Raw genomic sequence first — 12181 nt, forward strand, 5'->3', positions numbered from 1 at the left:
TCAAATTCTGTGAGCTGCTCTAGCAAATTAATTGCCCAAGGAGGGAGTCATTGTTGGTTAGAATCACAGGTGACAACTTGGACTTGCATTTGGCGCCTGAAGTAGGGAGGGAGGACAGTCTTGTGGACTGAGCCCTTAACCTGTGGAATCTGCCACTTTCTCCAGGTAGATAGTGTTGGAACCAATTTAAATAATAAAACACCCAGCTAGAGTCCAAGAATTGCTTGGTGCTAGAGAAAAATCCCCACCCCCACACAAATTGGAATTGGTCCCAGAATCATACTTAGGATGTGGTACAAGAGTGTGGACAGACCACACTACCTGAATCGTGGGCCATGCAGTATTTATATGTCCAGCCTTTCTGCTGCAACCACCTTCCCTGTTGATACGGTTACAAACTAGAGTTGAGGTTCGAGAAAGGAGGCCGAGTTAGCCAGCAAGTGTGCCAATGGCATGCAGCTTGCTATATCAGAGACACGGGGAAGGTTCCTCTCGCTTCCTTTGTATCTTGCCTCCTTACCTGTTTAGCAGCTATGGATTGTATTTCTTGGGCCAAAAACACAGAGGTCCAGAACAGATGTCACCTGCGGTCAGTCAGTGTACCATCTAATGAATACTGAGTGCCTCATGTACCTCAGGCTGATTGGTGTGCCATGAATATCAGAGGCTTCTTTAGTGTTCCATTGCTTTCTATGCTCTTATGCTCAGCACACATGCATGATATATGTCGGACACATCCAGGTTACTAACTTACTTTTTAATACTTAACACATCTCACGAATCCTGTCTCTGTCTTCTTCCTTACTCATTGTCTAAATTTAACACATCTTACTCACTTCACCAATGTCTGACAAGCTGCTACATATTTATTATCTGTATTTAATGCATCTTATAAGTTTCGTCCATCCCATTTGTTTTTCTTGCTCTCCTATAGCATTAATTGAATATCATCAGGTAATACAGCAATACCCCCTACAGAATCTCTTGGAAAAGCCTCCCCCACACGGATCCAGCCTCTCTGATCCCAACATAGCCAGCCTCCCTGTCCTTGAGGTCTGTACCATCCCTGATCCTTCAAGGACCCAGTCGAGGATACTCACGCATCTGTGCTCCTCCATCTTTCCCCATCTCCACTATGACCTCCTCCTTCCTCGACATTTCTTGGTAACTTTACTCACCATATCTTCAGTTCCAAGGCTGAATGAACCCCTGTCGTGTGCTGCTCTTTCAGGAATTGGCCCTTTCAGTTATTTTCCACTCACCACCATCAGTTTCTCCCTTCACGCTGGCTCTTTCCCTGCTGCTCACATAGATGTTTGAATCTCCCCTGTCATGAAAATCAGCCACAACCACAAACTCTCTAATTCTATTATACACTCAAGCCACCACCCTAATGCTCTAATTCATCCTCATACTTCTTTGCAAACTGCTCTCTACTCAGTCCCTCAACTTCTTAACCACCTGTAACCTGGCTTCCACACCTAACACCCTACTTCTGAAATTATTCTTTTCAGAGAAACTGACAACTTCCTAATAGTCAAACTAATGGCTTTCGATTGTCTTTCCCTTTCAACCTTTTAGTCTTTTTAACTAAATTTGAAGCCATTGAGCTTCAAATTGTCAGCCCCCTCTCTCTCCTCGACCCCTTACTACGGTACCCAGCCTTCGTCTTTTGGAGGCCTCCTATAGGGCTTTGCTTCTGATTCTTTCTTCTGTCTTCAAAGCCAACACCATTGTGCCAAGTCTTTTCACACTGCCATCTCTGGTTTCCTGCTTTCTGTTTTTCTGGTTCTCTCCTCCTCTTACTTTATAAGGACTCTTGTGATTACATTGAGCTCACCAAGATAAACCAGGGTAATGTCCCCATCTCAAGGTCAGCTGATGAGCAACCTGAATTCCCCTTTCTGAGCTGGGGATTAGGATGTAGATATTTTGGGGTGTCATTATTTTGCATTCCACAGTGATGGCTTTGTTTCTCGTTAATTCTTTCTCTATAATCTCTTCCGTAATCTAATCCATTTCTACAGCATCAACCATTCTCTCCTTGTAAAAGACCCCCAAATCCTATCTGTTGGCCTGACTTCTCTTGTGAGCCCCAGTTGCCTCCTACATATTCAATTCATAGTTTTATGGTAAAAATATAAAAGACCTCCTAACTGCAGCTCAATCCCTCAGAATTAGTTCCTTCTTCTAACGTCCCTATTTCTTTTCACAGCACCAGTATTGCTCTAGCAGTGATTCAAGACCTCGCGATTCTTTGTCTTGTTTGCTCCCCCATGTCGGATCATTGTCTAGGTGCCTTCAGTTCATTTTCCACGGCAATTCATGGAATCCATCCCTAGGGCTTTTCCTTTTCATTCCTACCATCACCTCTATCCTTCAGGCCTCTCTCTGTTGTTACTGCCTTAATTAGGAGAGGGGGAAAAAAATCATTTCTGATCCTTTCCTGAGCACCTAAGAGCTGTTTTACATGGTATTCTCATTTCATCCTATCGTCACCCAATAAACAAGGAATTAACATCCTTGGTTTATAGATGAGAAAACTGGGGCAAGGAGCAACGAGGGAGCTTTCCGAAGGTCATTATTATTTATTTATTCATTTAAAAATATTCATTAAGAGTCTATTATATGCCAGGTGCTATTTAAGATGCTGGGGATAATAGAGCTGAATAAACCAATGCGGATCCAAGTTCTGAGGTAACTTACATTCATCTAGAAATAGAATAGACAGACGTTCGAGAAGTAAACAACCAAACAAACAAGATTATTCCAGTTTCCTATTTGCTCTGGCTAAGAGTTCTCTTCCTCTGCTCAGTTCCTGGTGAGCAAACAACAAAATCTCTTTGGAGGCACCTGACTCATTCGTCATTATTTCCCGTCATTTGCGTATTGCCTTATTTCTCTTGCCATGCTCCTTGAGGGCAGAAACATTTCCTCACATGGCACATAATAGGAATTTGTTCCAGCTACAGGGTTGTGAGAAACTGCAGAGCCAGTTTCTCAGATTCGGTGTCACAAGTGCTGTTCTTCTTTGGATGGATCATTCGAGGGCCCGGTTCTCCCTGGGGGGAACAGGACTAAGCTTCCTCACTGTTTCTTTTCTTCCATTGCCCTGTAAAGAAGCAAAACTTAAAGCTATATAAAATGTCTACCTGCTTTCCCCAAATTCCTAAGGAAAAGTTCAAAGGGTTTTGCTGAGGATGATGATTTACTTCTTCATCTTTCCTACCCTTGATGACTTAATTTTTTCCTGACATTTCATTAAGATTATTTTCAAACTGTAAAGTTTTTACGTGAATTCCCATTTTTGTGCCATCCAGATTTAACAATTAATATTTTATGAAACTAAATGCTTTGTCACAGCTTTCCATCCACTCATCCCATACTGTCATGCCTTTTCATTGTTGGAGGAAGATTTATGTTCTTAAATATATCACAACTTTCTTAGGCTTGATTTTATATTTGGAAAATAACAGTGTATCTCTTAAGGCCTTGTCTAAATCTGAAACCTAATACTTTTTATGGGAAGGGAAGTTGTGAGGACCTGAGAAGAAAAAAGAATCTCTATGCTACATAGACCATACTTAAACTGTTCATCATATTTTTTAGTTCAAAAATAATAAACATTACTATAGTTTAGTAAATTATTCTAGTTTAAATGTTCTTGGAACAGCTGGTTTCTGTTTAAAGTTTTTTGTACTAGCAAATCATAATTTAAATTGTAACACAAAGTCCTTTCCAGTGGATGACTATAAAGGGAAGCTTGCTTGATATATATTTCTTCTTTCTTTCTTTTTTTTTTTTTTCTCTTATCTTGTTTACACCACTTGGGAAGGTTTTTGACAGGATTTGGGATACAATTGTCAGAAATCTGTTCTCCCCAGAGCCACCTCTGAGTCACTTCCACTATTTATGGAACAGCAACTGTGAACAGTAGGATCATGTTTAGGCTTTCTTTTTTTCATTTTTCTTTTCTTTTTTTTTTTTAACGACACATGATAAATATCTTTACGAGCTTATATAATATATCTCAGAGTCTTTAGTTTTTGGAAGAGAAGAGAGTCTAGGAAGTGGCTTTTTGGGCCTTGTACAGTTTTTGAAAGCATGTTCCTGAGTCTTAAGGTCACAGATTGTCAAAGCAGTAACTTGAGTAAAGCTTTAGCAGCCTTTGAAGTTAAAGCTATTCTGTCTTGGAAAGTTGGGATTATGCCTTTTACGTTCGGCATAAAATTTCTATTTCATCTTATTTGCTGCCTTGCAAAAGAAACTTTTACTTTGGCTTCCTTTTCCTTGCACATACTTAGGATTCTAGAACCTTCATCTAGATGGTTGTATAACAAGGCACACCATACAGACGTCTCTGTCCTGTGGGGATTCCTCAGTAAGGAAGGATGGAGTGTGGGTGGAGGATGTGCTGCATGCTGTTTCCTCTCTCTGAAAAGTTTCTATCCTCTGTCCCTCATCCTATATTTAAGAAGACTCATGATCGAGTACAGGCTTCTCCTTCATTCATCAAGCTTTCATTGTGCCATCTGCCAACGAGCAAGCCTGAAAAGTCCTGCACATGTTACGCGGCCTGTCTTTCTCCTACATTCCAGGGAGAGAGGCTGTGAGCTGCAGGGTATGACTCCAGAGTATTTTTTTATTTGAACCCGGTGCTGAAATGCAAGCTCGTGAGATCATCAGTTGGGCCTTCGCTGCCACCTTTTCATTACCCTAACTGGGAAGGCTGAAGCCACGCACGCGTGACTGTGCCAGTGGGCTTGAGCCTCGCGAGGTAGCAAACTTTTCTCTTGTTTGAATCTCAAGTAGCAGAAATTAAGAATATTTATAAAAATAGGGTTTTCTCTCTGCAAGCAACAGAGATGTTATGAGATTAAAAAATATAGCGCCAAATATTCTTAACATAAACTCTCGCCATTCCTTAAGATAGAGCTTGCTTGATAAGATAACTCGTCAAATATGTTGATTTCGTTCCCCAGCCCAGAGGTACTTGTTTTCTCTATTAGCAGCATAATGAAGACTGAGTGGTTATTAGTAAGAATTTTTGAGAAGATAGATAAGTATATTAAAGTAGCTTAAAATAATATCCCTATTGAATTTTTTAAAAAGTCGATAGTTTAAATTCACTCATGTTTTTACTGAGTGTCATTATGAACTCAAGGCCACTTTATTAAGAAACAACAAAACAAATTCCTATGGCGACTGAGGAATATAGATGAGGAAATTTTATTTTATTGTATTTATATTCTTAATTTTCTGTCATTAAATTCACTTTAAAATTTACAGGCCTGGTTGTTCCTTTTTATAAATCCTAAAATTCTAGAAAGACTCTGAAGTGCTTCAGAAATTGGCTCCTTTATTCCTCCACAAGCATACGTGGTCCAACCTGTATTTCCTTTGATTACTATCTGCAAGTCCAGAATTCTTTCCATTACTATCTCTTAAGTACAATGGTTGGTTTCTAGGATCATATGTACTTTATAAGAGGTGTCTGTATAGTCAAGTCACAGAATTGGTAGAGACAGAGATAGAGATATAGACTCACAAAGCCTTATTTTAAAAAATACTTGCAGTTTAGTTTCATTTTCATGAAATGAATGAATTATACTGACTTTAATAAACTCTCACCCTTAAAAAAAAATATATAGTATTCATTATTTCACTTTATTTCTGCTTGACTTAAAAAGCAAGTGAGAGAGGCAAAAATGAGTGGGGAATCAAAAGAATTACAAAATAATATTTTTCTAAAGAAGGAAGACTCTCCTTTTAGTTACAAAGTTGACAACACTTCAAAACCCCAACCCAGAAAACATCCTTTCAGTGTCGGTATTCTGAATAGGTTTTTCTCATCCTTCGGATGTTAAAAGTTCTGAACTGATCCTTAAGGCCCCCTTTTTTTTTTTTTTTAACAAGCACCATCCAAACAGCATCTGTGGGCCACAAGGATGAAGCCGGAGGTTAGAAATGTTCGACTGCAACATTGATTTGTGTCTGTCTCTCTCCCTCTCCCTCGCTGGCCTTTTTTCCCTTTAATGAGGACTAGAATGTTTCCACATCAGTTAAGTGCCTTCATAAAGCACCAGAAGGTCACACCAGCCCCAGACTGATCCTTTTCTTTGTGCTTATAATATAATTGGCTGATTGTGCCCGTGATGAGCGCGCCCCCTCCCCCAGCCCGGTCCTAGCTCCATGTTTGTAAGCCTCTCTGCTGGTTTCCGAGGAGAGCAGCTCCGCTCGCTGCGCGCTTCCCGGCACAGGCAGTGCCACTGCGCAGGTTGATCAGCGAAACAGCATCCATTTTAATCTGCGGGGAGCCCCGGCCTGCCCAGGGCGTTCTCTGCGCCTGTGGATGCTCCGCGCTTTCCCTCCTCAGCCTCGCTGAGCAGTCCTGCTTTGGGGTCTGCGCCCTAGGATGCACTGAGATGGTACATCAGGAGAACTGTTCGTATCAGGTAAGATTTAAAGCCTGATTGTGAGGCCGGCATCCTTTGGGAGAGAAGGCCTTCCTCTTCCAAAGCAGCAGGTTGTCTTTCTGGATTTTCAAGGGATTTTGCCATATCCTCCACTCCTGGCCTTCATCGCATACAGTATCTGAATTGTAATTAGGTTTTCTGGGAACTAATGGGGCAGAAAACACCGCTTCCTTGGCCTTTAAAGCATATGTGAAATCCACTGAGGTGATTGATCTGTGCTTCGCATATTCATATGTATGTTTTGAACTGTAATTGAATTTAAGGGGCTTCAGGGGAAGAAAATCTGGTCACAATTTCACATAGATAACGTTGAAGAACATGATATTTGCTAATTGCATAGGATATGAGTTGCTTCACACCCAGTTTTTAGGATTGTCTTTAAGGAAATTATGTAAATAGGAAGCAACCGATGTTCTTAGAAATTTTCAAAAATTAGCCAGCATGCACCTGATGTTTAAAGTTGTACTGGTATGTCCTTCTGAACTTATTTTTACTAATATATTGTTTTAAATGGTTAGTGAATAAGAATTAATCAACATGCATTAAAAAACTTCAAGTAGAAAAATTTTAACAATACATACTCATCTATATGCTAATATGCTATCCAGAGCTTTGAATTAAATACTTAGACCATTTCAAAAGACCAGTTCTAAAATGTTCATAACTCCTTCCTGCGACTTCAACTGTCACTATCAAGGCAACACTGAAAGTATCCTCATTGTAAACAGACAGCGAGAATGTTCTCAGAGAAATTGCTCTTTGCAGCAGCTGCAGGCATGGCTAGTCCAAGCCTGGATAGTTAATATTGGGATATTACTCAGCTGACCGAGTTTGGAAGCTCTGAGAGACCAATTCTCTGACTTAACAATGCCTCTTCCTTATGTGAAGTAGGTTACCTGAGACAAGCAGGTGTTTCTCAGAAGGTCAGGTTTCACAGTGGTAAATGTATGCAGGCAGAATAGTACATTTCACAAGACTTTTAAGGCAGTGGTTTCTCAGCTAAGTATAGTGTGCCTATATAATATATTTATACACTTTTTTCTCTGCTTAATAATTGGAATTTTGTAATTCTCAGCTTATTTTATAGTATTTCATTTTATAGTACATTTAGGTTCGTAGACCCTAGATATCGAGATTTGTGCTTCACAGAAATTTTTTCCAAGAGAAAGGGATCAAGATGTTGAGGGAACAACTAGAACCTCACTTACACATGATACAGAGCTTGGGAGTGGAGAATGTCAAATATCTATGGAGAGTGTCAAATATCTATATCTAACCTACTTCTGGCATGTCTCCAGATGATTAAATGACTATAAAAATTAAAATAGTTCTTCTCTCTTTTCAGAGAAACTATGCACTTTAATTTTTGAAAGGCAAGCTACCATAAGATTATTCCTGTATCTTTTAATTAGGTTGAACATGAAATCACTGTTTTTACAGGTCAAAAATTGGTCAAATATCAGCAATTTCATCTGGAGAGGAGGAATTTTAATTTTGTTAGCCTACTGCTTCTTCCAAAGGAAGACAAATTGGTTTTACGTAAACTACAACATATAACACTGTCATTATGTGTTTAATAGTTTTGAAGTATTTATAGCTGATTTTTACAATAAAATTAAGTGTATTAGGTACAGAACAGTCAATAGATACTGCATCTTCATGGGGTTTTGTAGAACTACCTTTGTTTGTCTATTCTTTGAAAATCTCTCTTTTTATATGTAACTCAGCAAAAATCAAAAACATTAACCTCGAAGCCAAATCTCACTCCCACTCAGAAACCTTAGTTTTAGAACCCAGCTGGCACCACGTGAGATTGGATTCAGAAATAGCGGTTTCTCTAAGTCCTTGGCTCATTATCATAGTCACTGGTGACATCTACAGTTTGATGTTTGTCAGAAATGTCCCCTTTTTTGGATGAGGGCGAATTTATTTATTTATTTTTAAGGACGGTAATATAGTGGGTTAAAGCAACTTCTCTACTTCTCTAGGTTAGCATTTAGTGAGGAAACAGGATTTATTTATAGAACTGAATCCTTTCCTCCCATAAGTGTATACTAATGTTTCTTAATGGAGAGTCTCTGGGGCTTTTGGGTCCATTATTCCCCCCAAAAGTACATGCTCATTTCGGCGTATATGTCGAGATGTGTATTACCATTATGATTATTGTTATCATCGTCATCATCACAGCAATAAATGGCCTCCTCACTGGTCTTGCTGCTCCTGCCCTTGAACAATCTTTTAAAACCTAAGTCAGAGCATGTCACACATCCCAGAATCCTCCTCCTCAGAATAAAAATCTGGTCTTCCCGGGACCCCTGTTTCCTCTTGGGGTCTTCTCCCACATTCCCTCTTCCCTGCCCTCCCCTCCCACTGGCTGGTCTGGCCCTGCCCTCGCTGTCTTGTCCCTTCTGCCTGGCATATGCTTCCCCACATAGGGTTGCCAGATTTAGCAGATAATCTATAGTGTTTGAGACATGCTTATACCAAAAAAAAATTGTTCGCTGTTTATCTGAAATTCAAATTCAATTGGGCATCCTGCGTTTTTCCTATCAGCAATTCCCATGGCTTATTCTCACTTCCTTCAGGTCCTTGCTCAACTATTCCCTTCTCGAGGGGGTCTTCTCTGGACCTGCTATGCCAATTTCTAACTCCCTGATTCTATTCTGGTATTTCTATTATACTTCTCTAATTTACTTTTATACCTGTCATTCATTCCCATCTGATAGATAGAGTGATATTTTACTTATTTGTCTGTTTTCTGTGTCTCTCACTCCATGTAAGCAATGTGAGGGCAGGGATTCTCAAATTTGTTTCCAGTACTTAGAACAAACCATCAAGTATTATGGATAGATATGCCTACTGTATATGAAACTGACTAAGAAAAAAGGCATTGTAAACATACTATAGCATTGCGGTTTCTTATTATTTGATAGCCACAGGACGATTTTTCTTGTACTTCGTCCACCTTCCACCACCATTAACCTGCACCGTTTTCATTGTCTATGGGTCAGATTATCTGCTTATTTCTTGTTACTTTTCTCATCTGTGAAATAGGATTTTTCCTAGTTCACGTCTTGGCACGAAAGTTGGCAGGTCCTCTGCCGGAGGCCACCTTTCCGTGTAAACAAGTCAGTTAGGAATTTAAGAAGTAAGAGTTCCCTTCTAATGCACACCGGGGACTCAGTGAGGATTGTAAAGCAGCCCAGGAAAACCACACCGCTTCCTTTCCCAATTACTTGTTGCCAGGATAGGGAACTGTAATCAATTCTTGTATACTGTTTTTCTAAATAGATGATTGTTTTGAAAAAGAGTTTCACTGCTACCAAGAGCCTGAAACCTTCATTGGAGGTGTTCGCATGCACTGTGCTTTGAACAATATAATCCGAAGAGGGATGATCCAAGAGAAATTCTGAGGCGGTATCTTTTGTGGTGGTTTCATTTTTAAAGGTTCTCACATTGTCATCATCATGTACTTTTCTTCTCACAGGATTTACATTAAGCAAGAGGTTACTGAGGCATGTGTTGTCATTTCCAGTTGTAGCCGTGTTAAAAGATAGAGCTATCGACCTCCATTTTCCAGTCTTGGGAGGAAGCCAGCCTCTTCAGGAAAGAACCTTGCCCACAGCTTCAGGCCTGGCAGCCTTTAAGAGGCCAAATTCTTTTAAACAGTTTCTGATAGAAAGCTTTGAGATATTGTTAACTTGAAAGCACAAGTTTAGGTCAGAGGGTCCATTTGGCTTAAAAGCTCCCAAATATTTTCTCCTCTTTCCCAGAAGTTTTTTTTCTTTTGGGGGGGGGTGGGCGATAGGGTGGGGTGGAGGGAGGATTAGTGTGTATATAAAAACAATGACGTGCTTTCATCTCTTTCTTTCTACCGCTTAAATTCCCTTACAACCACCTCAGATATAGATCACACCCTCACATTCTTTGCTACTGTGGGAATGGGGACTTGAAAGAAAAAAAGTAAAATGATATGTGAATGACTCTCATCTTTTTATTCCTTTGGGAGCTTAAAGAGGCTCTTCTTCAGACACACACACACACACACACACACACACACACACACACCACCATCACCACCACACCACACCCCCGGTCTTGAGGAAGCACAGTAGAAATCTGTAATGCTTCCCTGTTTTCCCTAGGACAGATTCTACATCCCAGTGCATGGCCTTTATGGCCTAACCATGATCCGAACCCTGTGCAGAAATACTCCTCCCTCCAAATCCTACACACCTGCTCCTCCTGCATTGCCCTTGGCTCCTTTTCTTTGCTGTGGTGCCTCACCCTGGAATGTCTCCACTCACACGCCACCTGTTTCTACCTGCAGCAGCCTCATGCAGCTTCCAAGTCTCAAATGCCACCTCCTACACGGAACTTTCCCCTCTCATCTCCCAGTCAAAAGTTTTCCTTCTCAGCGCACTTTGTCTTTACCTCTGTTAGATTCCATTTGCAGCTAGTGACGTGTAAATCTGACTTCCCATTAGACAATAGACTTCTTGAAAACAAGGCTCTTATTTTCATTTCCTGCCTTACATACAGAGTTGTATGTTCAGTAAATGTTTGTTGGATTGAATTGCATTTTCTGCATCTGGTACTGTTCTGAGTTCCTGGGATCAGGATTTCCCATCATAATACAAGAGAGAAGCCCAGATCTGTGCTTTGCTTCAGGGAGCTGGTGAAGCTGCTGGGGCAGTCTACATACCTGGCTTGTTGCCAGCATTTTAAACATCTCATGTGCCAAAATGGGGGATGTAGAGTGCAAGAAACAAAATGAATGAGACAGCTATCCCAGCCTTCCCAGAGATAATGCATTAGGAATACACCTTCGTACCTACTTCTCTTTTACCCATGAATTTTCCCAAGGTGAACCTCATGGTCTTTCCCAAGCACTTTGAGGCAAGTACTCATACCCAAGCCACCTTTCTAAATATATTGAATTTTGGAAAGGTTCAATACATTTTTTTTTTTTTTTTTTTACCATATGGAGGGATAATTTTACTGCCTCCTGAAACATCATGTTTTTCTTTGGCAAAATGTTTCAGCCCTAGATTGCTCTCAAATGATTAAACTAGGAAGTACATCAGTTTAAGTAGTACATCAAGATGTTTTGAAAACTCTTCTTGGAGAAAGGAGTAAACAGCCTTCATGCCCGGATTCTAGTGGGTTATTTAATGGTTAACAAACGAAAGGAAATATATTCTATTCCTGTTGACACAAGGCCAAGTGAGAGCTCTTTTCCCAACCCCTTCTTCCTGTGAATGAGAAAACAAGGTATCAAATTTGAGTTCATTTAAGATTCTGCCCAATTTAAACCTGGTTTCATCCACAGCAAGGAAAAATATATTGACCTAATAGAAAAGGGAATTTCAAAGTCTTTTAGTGTACTTTTTGATAGAGGCTTTTAAATGTAAGTTGAATGAAACAATTTTCTGTCTTATTGTATAAATTTTTTTTGATTGGAAACATTTTTTTCCCCATAGTTAACAGTGTTGAAGACTACTTTGTCTTTATTGTTTTGCCTGGTTACAGTTGCATTTTGCCTCGTTGAGATGCAGTGTGTTCTTCTGAGGCAGTAACATATCTAATCACCTTAAAAATTAAGAAAATAATTCTGGATGCAAATTCATCCGCACATGTTGTTTTAGCCAAGAAAGCTATCTGAAAATCTAATTTATATATTTTCACACAAAGGAAGCACAGCG

The 12181-nt window shown here is 39.9% G+C and overlaps 1 protein-coding gene across 7 annotated transcripts in view; it reads left to right on the top strand.

The window, feature by feature from the left end:
* The window catches only part of LOC107512925 (schwannomin-interacting protein 1), a 774922-nt gene that overhangs the window by 717334 nt on the left and 45407 nt on the right, over positions 1 to 12181 (top strand). The window contains exon 1 of one of the 7 annotated variants that reach the window (XM_016148983.2): positions 6150 to 6455. The exons of the other annotated variants lie outside the window; for them this stretch is intronic. Coding sequence (XP_016004469.1) covers positions 6426 to 6455 — 30 coding nt within the window. The 5' untranslated portion in view covers positions 6150 to 6425. Of the gene's footprint in view, positions 1 to 6149; positions 6456 to 12181 lie in introns of those variants that run through there. 7 annotated transcript variants of the gene reach the window in all.

This window comes from Rousettus aegyptiacus, unplaced genomic scaffold (assembly GCF_014176215.1).
Source record: "Rousettus aegyptiacus isolate mRouAeg1 unplaced genomic scaffold, mRouAeg1.p scaffold_m13_p_4, whole genome shotgun sequence".
NCBI classification, from domain to species: domain Eukaryota; kingdom Metazoa; phylum Chordata; class Mammalia; order Chiroptera; family Pteropodidae; genus Rousettus; species Rousettus aegyptiacus.